The sequence below is a fragment of the Tupaia chinensis genome, unplaced genomic scaffold (genome assembly GCF_000334495.1).
Source record: "Tupaia chinensis unplaced genomic scaffold, TupChi_1.0 Scaffold000226_1, whole genome shotgun sequence".
Taxonomy (NCBI): domain Eukaryota; kingdom Metazoa; phylum Chordata; class Mammalia; order Scandentia; family Tupaiidae; genus Tupaia; species Tupaia belangeri.
This window is the reverse complement of record NW_006159701.1, coordinates 5,858,256-5,874,403: the sequence shown is the minus strand read 5'-3', so window position 1 is coordinate 5,874,403 and position 16,148 is coordinate 5,858,256. Positions and strand designations below refer to the sequence as shown.

General features: G+C 57.5%; 1 protein-coding gene across 1 annotated transcript in view; it reads right to left on the bottom strand.

Moving 5' to 3' along the window:
- OSBP2 (oxysterol binding protein 2) overlaps nucleotides 1-16,148 on the bottom strand; it is a 149,214-nt gene that overhangs the window by 23,944 nt on the left and 109,122 nt on the right. The window contains 1 exon segment of the mRNA XM_027771619.1: nucleotides 2,674-2,933. Within this exon segment, the coding sequence (XP_027627420.1) occupies nucleotides 2,674-2,933 (260 nt within the window).

The following is a 16,148-nucleotide window of genomic DNA, read 5'->3' as shown; positions in this document are numbered from 1 at the left end:
GCAGGAATCTGCAAGGCTGGCTTTTATCAGAGTCGAGGAATTACCCACGTGGGAGCTGTGCCAGTCAGACATTCATTCATTTGCTCCTGCGCTCTTTCACAATTATCTGCTTCTCACCACCTTCCCCCCTTCTTGTGTGTCGAGGCTCCCGTGTCCTGGGCACTGTGCCAGGTGCAAAGCCTGCAGGCCACTGGGATCGTGAAGGACACTGTGTCCTGCCCTTGCAGGGAGGAGGGGTCAAGATGCTGCAATACAAAAGTCTGCAAGATGCTGTGGACATGCAGGTGGGGCTGCCGAGTGGTGCTGGGTAGGGGCTGTGGGTGAGAGTGAGGAAGAGAGTTTCCTGACCTCCTGCCCCTGTCAAAGGGGAGTAATGGGGTCATCTCTCCCCCATGAGGCAGCAGGCTGTGGCAGGCTCCAGAATCAGGAAGACCTGGGCTCACATCCCTAGTGGCTACAACTCTGAGCCCCTCAGTTTCAGTCTCCCATGCCTAAGCCTGCTGATGTGGGGTGCAGGGTGAGATCGTGAATGCAGAATGCCTTTCCTGTCCTGGTTCCCACTGGCAGGGTCTGTCCAGCCCCTCACAGCCAGGTCCTCAGGAGCTGGGGCCTGGGGGTGGGGGGAGGCGGCTGCCACCAGGACAGAAAGATGGCAGCCAGGGCGGACTCCAGCTGGTGGGTGTGAGCTGGGATCCCCACAGTGGGGAGGAATGGCTTTCTCTTACAGCAGAATCTGGAGGGACTGGGGGACAGTGAGTTTTGCCTTCTAAGGCCAGCTGGGGTGACTTCTGTCCCTGAGTCTCCAGCCTCCCAAGGGGGAACCCTGGTGGGATAGCAGTCATGCTGCCAGAGGTCACATCACAACTCAAAGATAAAAGGCCTATTGGGGACTCAGAGAGGTCCCTGAGATGGGGATCCCACCCCAGTGGATACAAGGTCATCCTTCCATGTCCTGACCTCGGAACGCAGCCATGCCAGAGGGGGTCAGAGGATGGGGCCAAACAAACCTGGGTTTGCATTCCGGCTTGGTCATTCACCAGCTGGTGACTTCTCTGAGCCTCAATTTCCACACTGGCACTAACAATACCTAATGGTACTAATGAGGCTGTAGGGACGAGTAAGTGGCCTGGCACATGAATATGCTCTGAGGGACTAGGGGGTTAGAAGCCACATGGTCATCTTAGCTATGGGTCCCTGGTTTCCCCAACCCATGCACAGACACACAAACACACACACACAAAACAGGCTCAGGAGGAAGCTGGGGCCTGGCCAGGGGTGAAGACCTGTAGGCCCCATGACCCTCAGGCAAGCAGCTGCTTTGCCTGTATGGCCACACTGCGGGGCTGGGACACTTGTCTGCTAGCCGTGCAAACAGCTGTCCCAAGACTGAGCCAGCTCCTGCCAGGTGAGTGGCAGCCGTCAGGAAGGTCCAGGAGAAATGAGACCTTGGGGCTAGCCTGGGCAGTGAGCACTGCCTGGTGGGACAGAGCCTCACTCCTGCTGGGTATCTCTGGTGAAGCCCGTCGTCAGGGTCGCCACAGCAGGGCCCACAGAGCACAGCCCGGGTTCTGCTCCTGCTCCATCACTCGGATCTGATGGGGCAGCCGCCCCCCCACCTAGCCAGAACAGGAAACGACGCGATAACCAACCCCAGGGGCTGCGCCTCCCATAAAACACTTCATTAGGTGCTCAGAGGCAGTGGCTGCTTTTACAACTTGTAAACACAGATGAGCCTCTGATGCCGGATAAAGGCTTGGCTAGGTTCCAGCCTCACGATCTTGGAAACGCCCAAACTGCTTACTCCAGACAAAGCAGCCTCAGGCTCAGGTGGGGAGGCCACACCAAGACAGCCGCAGGCGATGGCTTCTGGGATGGGCAGAGACATGGATGAATGCATTATCATGTTGTTAAATGCTTGGCATTTGCGTGTGTCAGTATAGAACAGGGGCCCAGGCCTGCTGAGCCTGTGGGCTACGAAAGGCACAGTGAGCCCAACAGGGTGGACATGGGAAAATGAGAACACTGACAGATGTGTGCCCACCCACAGAGGGTTCCAGCTGCTGCCTTTGTAGGGTGTGCCCAGGAAGGAGCAGAAGCAGCCACTGAGGACTACATGGCGGCAATGTCTCTGTGTAACTGCTCGGCCTGGGGCCCTGACACTCTTCATCCACGCGCCCACCACCTAGAAGCCTGGGCCAGACCCCACACCCAGTTCCAATTTCCACCAATTAGAAAGAATGTCTTTAGGCCAGAAGGTGGCATGATGACTAAGGCACTGGACTCCCACATGGCCAACCTCCCACATGGCAGTTCAAGTCTCAGACCAGGGGCTTGAAACTCACACTAGGCACATGTATGTACATGCCCCAAATCCCAAGAGAATGAAGAGAAGGTATGGGGCATGGCCGTCCCTCCCGAGCTGGGATTTCTCACTTTCCCTCTCACTGTCTGTCTGTCTCCAGCAAGTGTGTGCGCCCTATGCCAAAAGCCTTCAAACAAACAAACAAACAAAACATCCTCGTCCAACAGTGGCTGCAAAGATGACAGAGAATGCTGGACAGGCAGGCGGCTGCTGGTTCTGGGAAGTGACTGCGAGACCTGGCCTGTGCTACAGGACCTCAGCGCTGGCCACGGGGAGCCCCATGCCAGGTGGGCAGCAGGGCGGGTACTCACATTGATCATAGCATTCGACGTGATGCGGAAGAGGGTAGCCCGCTCGTTCACCACCTTCAGCTTCTCCCCACTCTCGGACGGGATCTTGAGGCCATCCAGCTCGTTCAGGGAGCGCTGGAGTGCTGCACCGTGCTTGGCAATGAGGTCATTGCACGTGCTCAGGTCGTCCAACTTCAGGGAAAGGTTCTTGAGGGTGTGCTGGAGCTCGCTCTTGTCAGCTGGGGAGGTGGGCTCGTCGTCGTCGTCGTCCCCAGAGTCATCTGTGGGGAAGGCAGAGTATAGTGGTTAAGGCAAGTGGATCCCACATGGTGACCATGCAATTAGAGTCCCTGACCTGGTGGCTTGAAAAACATACCAGGTGTATGCACGTTTGAGCCCAAAATCATGAGAAGAATGGAGGAGAAGGGATTGTGGTGTGGCCATCAACCCTGAGGGTGATTTCTCACTTTCCCTCTCTCTCTTTCTCTGGTGAGTGTGCGTGCCCCTATGGCAAACAAGAAAGAAAGAGAAAGGAATGGCATCGTTCCCTAGATGGTGCCCGTTCCTGCTCCTAGCCAGGGTGAGGTACCTGCCCTTCCTGCCCGGCCTTCCCAGGCCCACCAGAGTCTGTGAGAGAGTATGAGAGGGGGACAACTTGAATGCACAGCCTGGACTGGCCTTGGAAGGGGCGGGCCTGCAGGCACCTGACACCAACTCCCCCAGGCTGGGCACATAGGCAGGGGTGGGCTGTGCTGGTGGAGAGGAGGCGGAGGTCAGGAGGTGGGCACAGAGACCCCAGAATGGAGCTCTCTGCCAGTACTGCACGCCCACCCCAGGCTGACCAGCACCTCCCAGCCTGCCTCCCTTGGCTCTCCGCTCCACGCCTGTGCCCACACTCAGCTGCCCGATCCCTGCAGACACCTGGGCAGCCCTGCTTAGCCCGTTCCCACTGTGTCCCCACTGGGCCTGCGCAGCACCACCTCCAGTACATACCTCCCAGAGGTCTCACCCCATCCGCCTGTGAGGTCCAGCCCAAGGCTACCCCTACCCAAAGTGTCCTTGAAGCCCCAAGACCACAGCTGAGGCTACTCACTGCCCTGCCTCGGCCTCAACCCCCGCCCCCAGCCCCATAGTCTGTACTCATTAGGAACTTGGACATTCTCACATATCAAATGCCTCCTGTGCGCAGGCACTTGCTCTGGGGAGGGACTGAACCACCCCCAGGGAATAGACGAGGCAACAGGCTCTGAAAGGTGACGCCGTTCCCAGGCTGCCCAGCTGGCTGCCCCTCTCCTGCCGGGCTCCACCCGACTGGGCCTGCCACTACTCTAGTGCTGGGCACCAGGCAGCCGAACGCTGACACCAGCCCATGAGTCCCAGAGCCTGGAACTGCCAAGGGTTTCTGAAGTACCTTGTTTCAGAAATAATCAGCTAAACCATTTTTTTTTTCCAGATGAAGGATTCTGTAACCCAAAATATGATCATTTTTAAAAAAGAACACGGATTGCAAGAGAACAGATTTCTTCCCACGGTGGCTGAGGTGCGTGGGAGTGAGTGTGGCTGAGCCACTGTTCCAAGTGCACCCTGAGCCCAGGGCAGGCCCAGCCCAGCCAGCTGCATGGGACCCAAGATGAGACTGGTGGCATGACCACAGGAGAGGGGGCTGGACAGTGGCATAGCAGTAAAATCAGATGGGAAGACGAGAGTCGGGGCTGCCCTGGGCCGTGCAGGAGGCTGCCTCTGTGACAGTGTCTTGACTCGGCGTTGAGCTCGCCTGGGCCACTTCTACTTGTCCCGGGGGAGAAGAAGGCCATGGAGATGTCTCCTACTCTGGGCTTTTCCCTCTTTACCCTCCGGATGTCAGAAAGCAGCTCTCTCCCGCAGCCTGTCTGTTCAGATCCACCAGTGGAGCTCGCGGTGAGGTGGACTCTGGACATTCGACAAGGGACGACTCAAACTGTGAGGGAGGCCCAATAGGACAAGGTGCGCCTGTCACCAAGAGGACTCGGCACGGCTCCCAGCTTCCACCGTCCTCCCCATCACTCGCTTTTCCCGTCTTCACAGTTACTGCTGGTGAGATCAAGGGCGGCGTCCGGTCACATGGGCGTTCCGGAGGCGTCCCAGGCTGTCAGGTGACACTCATTCAAGGGAGGCCAGATGGAGCATTTCTTCCAAGCCCACCCCTTCTGTTTTCAAATGGGAAAACTGAGTCTCAAAGCAGGACGGGGGCTTGGCTGAAGCCAGGTGTCGGCGTGGCAGTAGCAGCAGTAACTCGTCCCTGCTGAGCCTGCGCTTTGACCAGTGTGGCCTGGACCTCAGGTGACTTCCAGGTGACTAAGATGCACTTGCCGAGGGCTCAGAGGCAGCATCCCTGGGTGGATGATCCTGGGGGGAGAGCGGAGGAGGGACAGCAGGGGTTGCCACTCCTCGAGCCTGTGATCAGAGCCACCCCAGGTGGTGGGCTGCTGGCCCCTGAGCACACACCACTGCTGACGGCTCAGCCCGATGGGAGCCCCAGCTGCATGCTGAGGGCTCAGAAAAGCCACTAACCAGTTTGGGTCTGCAGTGGGAAGAGTGCCAGGCAGAGGTGCCATGCCTCACCCCACCCCCCGCCCCCGGCCCCAGTGCAGGACCGCCCCAGAGCAAGGGCCCCAGTCCCCTGCAGGCAGTCGCTCTGCCTTGCTCATTCTGGCCGCTGACTGGCTCTGCGCTCCGCTAGTACTCCTGGGAAATACTGGGCAAATCACACCCAGAACCAGCCCGGGTCTTGGCATCCCAGGCAGCAAGTTCCGAAAGAGGCAGCTCCCCACTGGCCAGTGACGAAGCCACTGGGGGAGGTGGCAGGCATCCTGTGGCAGACGGTGGCCCAAGGCTGATGTGCGTGCTTAAAGAACTGGACTAAGGACCCGTTCAATCTCTGCACCCTAAGCACCCTCACTGTACCGGAGAGGAAAGAGGTTTGAAGTGGGATGGGTCCTTTGGTGAATGAGTGGCGGGGCTGGGGTCCCATCCCAGGTGGCCCGGCTCCAAGTCTGTGCTCCTCACCACAGTCCCCCGACCACGTGGCCATCTCCCATGTCACAGTGTAGGTCACACTGAGGGGGAGCTCTATGGGCCAGGACAACAAGTTGTGACGCCAGTTTTCATGGGCTGTGCAGTAACTTCCGGTCGGGACATAAGCCCGCATCTCACCCTCTTGCAGGTAGTGGGAACACCTCATCTGACTCTCCTAGACGGCGTCATCTTACTCTCCCTCTCCGACTGTCAGCCTGGCTGGGAAGAGGGTAGAGCCAGAGTGTTGGCACCAGCAGGTGGCTTCAGACCCCATCGGCCTGTGCCCTCATCTTAGCAGGAGGACACGGCTCAGGCCCTGCAAGGACATGGCTCCCAGATGACAGGGACCCAGGGAACCAAACCAGGAGTGATGGAGGGGGCAAGATGGATGCCTGGAGCAGAAGGCAGACACCAGGAGAGCTCTGCCTCCCCCCATCCTTCCACTTTGTAAACAGCCAGCCATGTCCCCGCTGTGTGTCCCAGCAGGGCCACCAGGGCACTCTCTCGGCACTCCCGCCCACGCTCCCCTCGGCCTGGCTCTGGCCTAGCGGGCTGCTGTGTGCTGCCGCTCCTGGCATGCTTCTAATGTTCAGATCAAACGTTCACAGAGAAGCCACTCACCAGCACCCCAGCGAGGCACTCTGCCATCTGCAAAGTCTGTCGCTTCTAAAACAAGGACATCTGAACATGGAAGGCGGAGAAGCCGACCTCGCTCCTCCGCAGAGACGACTTGGGGCCAGAGGGGGCCTGGCCTTCTAACAAAAGTGACTTCTCTGTGATGGCAGGAGGCTCAGGCCTGAGGTGCTCCTGGGCCTCTGGGGCTAAGGCAGTCTCCAGACTGGTGGGGAGCTGGGGGGAGCAGCACACAGAGAGAATAACTGACGAGATCAGGTGGGACCGTATGGAGCGGGTGACCATGGCATCAGCCCCTCAGCCTATTCTCAGACATGACTGGCTTTAGAAATGCACCAATCCCTAAAACACCCATCAACTTCCACTACCTACACAGAATGAAATTTGACAGACCTGGAAGACGCAGGTTACTGACACATCACTGTCCTAACTTCCCTGTCTGTCTTGGCCTGGCCACCTGAACATGGCAGAGGCCTGTCATCCTCAAGTAAGAAATCCACCCCCCGCCACCCGGGGTGTGTGTGGCCATGCCACAATCCCTTCTCCTTCATTCTCCTCCTGGGATCTTGGAAACACAACCACATGCACCTGGTATGAAAGCCACAGGGTCCGGGACTCGAACCATGGTCAGCCATGTGGAGCCTAGCAACGTAACTGCTATGGCATCTGCTGGCCTCCTGGTGATCCGTAATCCAATATGACTAACGTCCTTATAAGAAGAGCAGGGCCGTGAGGTGGTGTGGTGGTTAAGGGGACTCCTACATGGCTGACTGTGGTTTGGGTCTCAGACTTCGCGGCTTGCTTTCTCACTTCCTCTCTCTCTCTGGTGAGTGTAAATGCCCTGTAGCAGATTTTAAAATATTAATAATGATAAATTAAATTAATACATATTTTTAAAAAATAAGAGAAAAGATAGAGACACGTAGGAATGGAGACAGAGACTGGGATGATACACCTGCAAGGGAGAGAATGCCAAGGACTGCTGTCGACGACAGGAGCCAGGAAAAAAGCATGGGATGAACTCTTCCCAAGAGCCTCAGAGGAAACACAGCCCTGATGACACCTGGATTATGGACTTCTCACCTCCGTTTGCTGTTTTAAGCCACCAATGTGTGCTAGTTTGTTACAGCAGCCCTAGGATACGAACCGTGATCAAAACAGCACATGCTGGATTGTTGGAAAAGTCATGGCATATTTTCTATGCAAAAATGTGTCATGACTTTTCCGACACCCACTGTCTTACAGTTCCAAAAGTCAGGAGTCCTAAGGGCTGCATTCCTTCTAAGAGGGCTGGGGGAGAATGTATTCCTTGGTCATCCTCACTTCCAGAGCTGCCCTTATCCCGTAGTGCACGTCTTCCTTCTGTAAAGCCTGCAAATAGCATCTTCTAACCTCACTCGGGCTCCGGCCTTCCTTCCTCCCTCACATCAGGACCCTGGTGATTATATTGGTTTTACCGGGTAATCCAGGATAACCTCTCCATTTCAAGATCTTTAATCATATCTGCAAAGCCCCTTTTGCCACACGAAGTACCATACCCACAGGCTGTGGGAGTCGGGACTCGCCCGTCTTTGGGAGGCGATATCCAGCTGCCGCACGGGGCTGCCGCGGCTGAACTGAGCACGGGCCATGTTCCCCCTCTCTGGCCAATCATCATGGTTCGATTTACTGCCCTGGGGAGCACACTTGCGGCACTCTACTTGGTGGCTGAAACTCCTTCCTGGGTGCAGGGGCCTCCCGTGTCCCTGTGTCCTTTCCTACAAAGCCTAGGGACATCTGCCTTCCTGGCCAGACTTCCTGCAGGGAGGCAGGGGACTGGAAGGAGGCACTGGTTTGGGCCAGGGAGCCCTGCTTCTGACTCCCATTGCCTTGGTTAAATGCACTAGCCCTTGCCCTAGGGACATTAATGCCTCCTCTGGGGAGGATGGAGCATTTCATACAGGCCAGGGCCCTAGGCCCCATGTCCACCAGTACCTCAGCTCCCTTCTTCGACCCAGCTCTTTTTTGTTGTTGTTGTTACTTTTACAATTTTTCTGTAGGGCGCATTTGCTAGCTGGAGAGACAGAAAGAAGACAGAGAAAGTGAGAAATCCACCTGGTGGGACACTACTCCGCAATCTCTTCTCCTCCATTCTCCTCTTATGACTCTGGGCATATACGCACACGTGCCCGGCGTGGCTTTCAAGCTGCTGGGTCCAGGATTCAAAACTCACAGCCACATGGGATCCAGTTGCCCCAGCCATCACAACGCTGCCTGGCCCCCTATCCAGCTCACTCTCATACCTAAGTACCTCAGGTTTACTCTGAATTACAGTGGCTCAAACCCAAGGGAGTCCCTGTGCACAGACTGTCCCCAGGCCCTGCCCCTTGCCCTGGGCTCCACTGGGCTATCCCACCAGGGCTGGGACCCTTTTTCCTCTGGAGGCCCCTGGGAAGGAGCCAGTTGCCATGGTTACAGGAGGTGCAGGAGAGCCAGGTGGGCTATTTTTAGAAGTGGAGCTTTTTTCCATCTTTGGAGAAAAACGGACAAAGTTTCTCGGTGGGGAAGCACTGTCAGGACGCAGCTTTTGAAACTGAGAAACCAAAGGCTGCCCCCTGGCTGGTTGCAAATGGGGGGCACACAGGTGGTGATAGGGCCAGAGGCCCTGTGGCCACCCTGTTAGCATGGCTGCTTCCTTCACCCAAACCTACACTCGAGCGCCTCGGGGACCAACGGGGACTCCTCCCCTTACACAGACCATGGCTGGAAATGCATGCAAGCCGTCCTGAGGTGGGCTGGAAGGCCACACTCACACCCACTGTGCCCATGCCCGGTGCCGGCTGGGTGAGGTCTGAGGGAGGTGCTGCCAGGGGGAAGTCCATGCAGAGGGCCAGGACTGCAATAGAAGGGGACAGCCAGAGCAGGCCAAGTCAGGTCTGGAGAGAGATACTGGGAACCCAGCAGGGTCCTGAAAGGGAGGGACGCTGAGACGGCTCACCCACCCGGGGTGCCAATAAGACAGGAACATGTCCATGCCCCCACACCCAGCAAGGCCTGCGAAGGCACGCAGCCCGAGACCTGCTTGCCAGGAAGGGTTAGCTCTGCTGCGCGGTGCTCCCTGGTGCTAGCAGCATGGCTAATGGAGGACTTCCGTCCTCTCTCCACAGACCCCAGCCCAGGTATGCAGGGCTGGGAGGGGAAGGCCCCATTCCTGAGCCCTGGTGGCTCCCCAGCCCCTGGCCTCATGCCCTGAGCGGCTGCTCCTTTCTGGGACTCCCATTACCGGACCCCCGGGGCAGGGTGTCCATCCCACCCAGGGCGCCATGGGCTATCCCATTTCTCTGCATTTTGACTGTGCAGACACACCCCACCCCAGGGCCTCTGAGGAACTGCAAACTGTGGGCACCAATTTCAAGTGAGAACTGTGGGGGTGCTGTACCTTTGGCATGAAGTGGCTGTTTCTGGTCTGCTCCACAAGGGCCTGAACGCTCAGTTTTGAGGACTTTTGTTTAAATTTCAGGAAGTTTGTTAAACGACCTGGGCTTGATCTTAGAACCAATCAGCCGATGCTGACAGAAACGGGTCCTGAGGTGGGAGTACGGGGGATGTCCAGTGACCTCGGCGTGACCGTGAATGCGCACACCATGGTCACCTGCATCCCCACATGGGAAACACCATCTCCAGGTGTTACCAAGATTCCCCAGGTAACCTCCTGGAAGAGGGTGGGCAGCGTGGAGAGTGGGGGAGTGTGTCTGAGACCCCAAGGCTCCCAAGTGGCAGAGCTGGGATTGGTGCTGTCATCTCCACTGAGCCTGGTGACACCTGCCACCCCCTGGTCCAAGAAGCCAAGACTGCAGTTGCTTGGCAGTCAGTGCTGCGGGCCAGGCAGGGCCCCACACCAACCCTGAGACAAAGCCATGTCTGCTGGTACCCTCAGTCCTGCCTAGGGTGGGCAGGCAGCAAGGGGAGCCCTGTGCCCCCCTGTAACCTAACTCCCTGGTTAGGGCCACTGCAGCTCTGCCCCCTCAGGCAGTAGGGAAGAGGCCAGCTGAGAGGGTGTCTGGGAGCTCCCGAGAGCAGAGATGGGGCTCAGGCAGGAGCCACAGAATGAGTGGACGTGACCTGAGGCCGGTATTGGGGCCCCATGAGGACTTTTGAGAAGTGGCAGCCGTACCACTGTGCACTGTGGGATGGTCACATGGTGGTGAGTGGCAGGTAGGAGGACGCCACTCCAAGGAGAGGAAGGGGCGAGGGCACCAGGGCTGAGGTGGGACGGGCCAGCACCTGGGGTCTGAGTGTGCCCAGACAGCCAGCGAGAGATGCACACAGTCAGAGCAGTGGGCTGGGGCCCTTGTCAGACCGACAGGGTGTCAGGGAGCCCCCCAAAGACATCTGGGAATAGGAGCGGCCCCTTCAGAGGCATTGCCAGTCCTTCCTGCCTGGACAAGCCAGAAACCCAGGAGGGGAACAGATCTCTCTTCTCCAAAGTAGACCCTGGGGGACACTACTCTTGCAGGAGGGTTTGTGAAAAACAAACAAGAAGAGGCAGTGGGCTGGCTCCAATAACCAGGAGTCCTGCACGGCTCAAGAAGTGCCAGATGTCACATGGTGACAGGTTTGATTCCCAAGCCTGGTCAGCCTGAAACACACCAGGCACACGCACGAGCTGAGATCTGAAGGGCTGGAGGACTAGAGGGAGGGGTCGCAGTGTGACCAGGTCCGGCGGAGGATGCTCATGTCTCTCGCGTGCGTGCACACACGTGTTCTGTCATGAATACGGAGAAGGAGGCGCTGGTGATTTAAAAAGCAACTTTGGGAAGGAAACTGGATGAATGATTCCCTCCCTCAGGGGGGGCTCCAAGGAGGTTGGCTTGTGAACACGGACAGCAGGCCAGGATTAATCTGACGGAACATCAGATAAGAATAAATAATAAATTACAAGCCCCTGGCGGGTGGATGGAGAACAGCAGCCGAGCTCTGGTGCTGACGTGACCTGAGGGCATCTCCTTGGGCTGGTCTTACCCTGCTTTCCCACCGGCAATGAGCACAGGTGTGCCAGGGCATCCCAGGACCCTGGCAGGACCACTCCTGGGCTTTCTGACAGCTTCTCCGAGAGAGGGGAGCAGGAGCCGCACCTTTGCCAGGGGCAGCTATTGACAAGGCCAAGGGGCCCCAGGGAAGGGGCACCTGGGCTGGGCATCCAGCCAAGACTCGCTTCCATTCCACCAGAGCCACAGGGATAAAGCCCCATCCAAAAACCAAGCACCTGAAGGCTGGTGTCTGGGGCAGCAGACGCCGATCTTTCCGGGGGAAAAATGTTCTCGGGCCCCTGGCACAGCCAGAGCACACATCTATCTCAGAGGACAGAGAAACTTGTCTCCCTCCCAGTCCCTGGAGGGAGCCAGGGTCCTGGTCAATGCTGAGAGCCAACAGATGGTAAGAGGGGCGCATGATAAAGGTTAGGACGCCCGCAGAGCCAGGGTGACCTGGAGCTGCATACTGCCCTGACTGTCCTCAGGACGATGGCAGGCTCTGGGTCAGCCAGGCCCACTCCAGGGAAACAAACAGAGGCGCAGAGCCGCAGCATAAAAATAGAGGGTGTGCTCCAATTACAGCATCTGCTGGGGTGAGAGAGACAAGCTGCCACCCACAGCCTCCTCCAGCTGGCCAAGTGCCCAGCCCACCTCCAGCCTCCACCCAACCAGGGTTTCTATGGGGTCTCCCCAGAGGATCAAGGGAGATTGTCCTGGCCCAGTACAGCGGGGAGCTGGCCCTCTCCAGGGCTCACTGGCCCACCACATCCAGGTTTGAATCTCATCCCAAGGAGGAGAGAGGGCTCCTTGGATCAGGACCTCAAGGGGGCTGCTCCCAGCCTAACCTGAGCCAGGTGCAGTAGGGATGGGGCCTGTGCAGCTGGACCGAGGTCCTGGCCATGGGGCTGTAGCCTCCTCTACTGGCTGGGACTGAGCCTGGCGGGCAGGCTCTGCTCCTCACCAGAGATCCAGCTCGATGGGCACGGGAGAGAGCAGGGCTGGAACACTCAGGCTTCCTCCCATCTCCCACCCACTGGGGTTGAGACCAGAACCCACCAGCTTGGCTGACGCGCGTCCCCAAGGCATGGCTACCAGGCTGGCCGCTGTCTAGACCTCAGGGAGTCTCATCCAGGCCTACCTGGGCTCCACACTGGCCTCGCCTGCAGCCTCTCTACTCCAGGCCCTCCACCTGCTGGCCTACTGCCTCCTCCAAGATTCAGTAAGAGAACCTACCTCCCTGGTGACCTGGGGGTAGAGGGGGCGCCAGGATTTTCAAAAAGGTTCCCCAGGAGATTTCCTGTTTAACCAGGACAAGAATTATTGGGTTAGACGCTCCTCAGGTCCTGCCAGTTGTAACATCCCTCAGTGCTCACACCAGCCGCATGCATGTCCATGTCTGCCCCGCCCCTCCCGGCTCCCAGCGCTGCCTCCCAACTCTGCAGGGGAGGGGAAGGGGCAGCCAGGCATCCTGGCTCCAGGAGACTCTCTCTCCAGTGCCCTGGGTGGCCTTCTGGGAAACCAAATCAAAGAAAAGCAATTCTCTCATGTCCCGACATTTCAGGAAACCAAACGATTTCCTGTTTATTCACACTAAAGTCTAGCCTTTGTCTAATAACACAAATTCATTTTTTTTCCTAGACAGAGTCTCGCTGTCATGATCCTCCTGCCTCAGCCTTCCAGTGAGAGGACAGACATGTGCCACCACACCCCCCTTTAGGCTGGACTGGGAATTGAACCTGGACCTCCCACATGGTCCAACTTTTCTGTTTTTTTAAAACTTTGCTATAAGGCATGTACACCTGCCAAAGAGAGAGAGAGGAAATGAGAAATCATCCACCTTCTTCTGGTGTCCTTTAGTAGTTTTGGGCACACATGCAAATGCATCCAGCATGTTTCCAAGCTGCAGAGTCTGGGACTCGAACCACAGTCAGCCAGCAGGATCTGACTGCCTTGCCTGCCGTGCCCCCGGCTGTCCTGTGCTTCATTTGTTCGCCTACTAGTCATAAGCCTGTTCCTAGTCTCCACAACTTGGTTACTTGTTAGCAGCTGCCCCATGTCCATCTGGTTATGGGCCCTGGCCTCCCCATGACACCAGCCGTTCCGGCTTTTTTCTGCCCCCCCATCCCTGCCGCCCTCAGTTGGCACAGGGGGAGATGGGGCTCTTGTCCTGACTCTGAGTGAAACTCCCCTAAAACCACTGACCCTACCAAGTGGCTGGACAGACACAGCCAAACTCTTGCTTCTCCCAGCCAGTCATGTCACCGCCAGGCTCGGTCACTTGGCCGAGAGCACGGGGTCAGCGATTCCTGACCTGCCTGTGTGAGTGCCTCATTTGTTCAAGGCCAGATAAGTGGGACTAAATTCTCAAGTGAGCATCGGACCGCTACACGTGAGAGGCCACTGATCTGACTCAGACGGCGCCAGCACTGCTGAGCACGTCAGTGGAAACTACGGGCTGCCGTTTTCCTGGCCTGGAGACAGCACGGCCGCTATCGTGGAAGCCATCTGACGCCCACACAGTCACACTGAAGTTTTCCACGTGTGGGGCCCTAGGTGTCCATGACAGAGGGCGAACTGAGGTAGGAAGGGGCCCCCCAGTAGGAGCCAGGGGCCCTGTAGGGCAGGAGCTGCTCTGCCTGGGTGGTGCAGACACACAGGAGGCACTGAATAGGCACCTGAGGGACGAGTGAAGAACATGAAAGACACCGGGCCAGGACAGCGTTTTGAAAACGGCGAGGTAATGGCAGTTGTGAGCGGTGAGGAGGGTTAGGATGCTTTGGGGCTAGAAGAGTCCAGGTTTAGGGATTTCTTTGTGCCACCCCTGCTCTGTGAGTGAATAAAGGAGTCAAAAGTGAAGTGAGTCGCAACCTGGTCATCCTGTGCCCCACCTGCCTCCTCCAGGTCTGGCCATGGAGTTCCTGCACAGACCCTCCTTCCCACCCTATGTACCCTCGGGGGCCCTCGTGGCTCGCCTGGCTGCAGGGTGGTTGGTGGGAGTCCCTGGGAGGCCTCCCGTTAACATATACCACAGGCTGGGTGGCTGAGCTCTGTGGGGAGGGCGAGGAAGACCCCCGGGTGGAACCTCATACGCTGCAAGGTAAAGACAGGCGATTCGTGTCTTCAGTGGATGGGGCTGAAGGGCCCCTGGGATAAGTGGCCAAGTAAGAGATGCTCTCCTTTTAGAACTCAGAGCTGCAGGTCCCACTTTGCTACTTCTCACCACACAACCTTGACCTTAACATCTTTTTTTTTTTTTTTAAGAGGTTTTTGTCATAGGTGCGTGCAACTCGCCAGAGAGGAAGAGAGACAATAAGAGGGAAAGTGAGAAATCACCCCCAGGGTGATGGCCATGCCACAGTCCCTTCTCCTCCTGGATCTTGAGCGTGCACACATACGCACACACACGCACCTGGCGTGATTTTCAAGCTACCAGGTCCTCGTCTCAAACCGCGGTTGACTGTGTAGGAGTCCAGAGACGTAACCTCTCCACCATCTGCTGGTCTCTGACCCTACATCTTATCCTCCAGTTCTTCATCTGTAAAACGGGTCGATGCCTATACAGCGCTCGGCACAGCGCCGGGCCTGCAGCAAGGGGCTACAAGCACCGGCCATTCACTCCCTGCCTATAAGCTTGACCCATGTCTAAGGCAGAAAAGTCAAAAAGTTCTACAGAGAAGTAGCACAAAGTAGCAAAGAAATAATGGCCCGCAGTCTGCCTCAAGCTAACCCTGGCCACATGTCTGATGTCCGTGGCAAGCTCCATGCCCAGTCGAATGTGTTACACAGAATGGCGACCGCCTTCCTCGTTCCGATTCCATGTTTGCCGGATGACCAAGCGAGCACACAAATACAAGGCCTTCCTGGGGCTGGGGGTGGAGTGCTCGTCTCCTGATAAGCACGTGTATAGCAGGCCATGCATCCCAGAGCCAGGTGACTATGACTGCCTGCTCCCTGTCAGCCTGGGTCCCTGGAGTCGAGCCCTGAGCCCTGGCCAGTCAGTCCTGCAGAGGCCGAGAGAGCAGACAGATCAGTAGACTGAGGGCCAGCTGGACCCAGGGGCCACCTAAAGATGGCCACCAGGCCATCTTTACAGCCACGCCAGACAAGCAGACATGTAGACGCGTGCTCAAGTGACCAGGCTCAGTGCGAGCCTGTGAGAAATGGGCAGGGGTGGGGAGTTTTATGGAGCCTGTTTGGGTTCCTCCAAAGCCCCTGCTACCCTTCTCCAACTTCAGGGTCACTGGCCACGTAGCCAGGAGCCTGGCACGTGCCCCTTTACTGGCAGCATCTGAATGTCCTCCCTAATGACCCACTGACCTTGAGGTCCAGTATCCTGAGGACCAGAACTGATGGGGAGAGGGCAATGATGAGGCTGGGCCAGGCCAAGTCTTCCTGAGACCGGAAGATTGTTAGGGCTCTCCAGTTCCCAATCTAAGTCCTTGCTCCTGTCTTCCATGTTCCCAGTCCATAGAAAGACTGCGGGGTGGGCAGGCCCTTGGCTAAAGCGTCACTTTAAGCTGTGGGACTTTACTCAGGTACCCTCCTGCTCTGGGCCTCAGTGTTTACTCCTATAAAAGGAAGATTCCTCCTGGAGTTGGCCCACACTGCTCCGGAAACAAGAGCCCGGCCTGGCTAGCACAGGCAGGTGCCCCCCCAAGTCTACCGCTGCCCCTCCCTCCCCCACCTCCAACACACACAAGCCTGCTGGCTGTGGGTGGCGGTCACGGCCTGCAGCTTGTGAGGACCCTGCCAGGAGGACCCATGTACCTGCCCCTGCAGGCGGGGGACTTCCTAGGC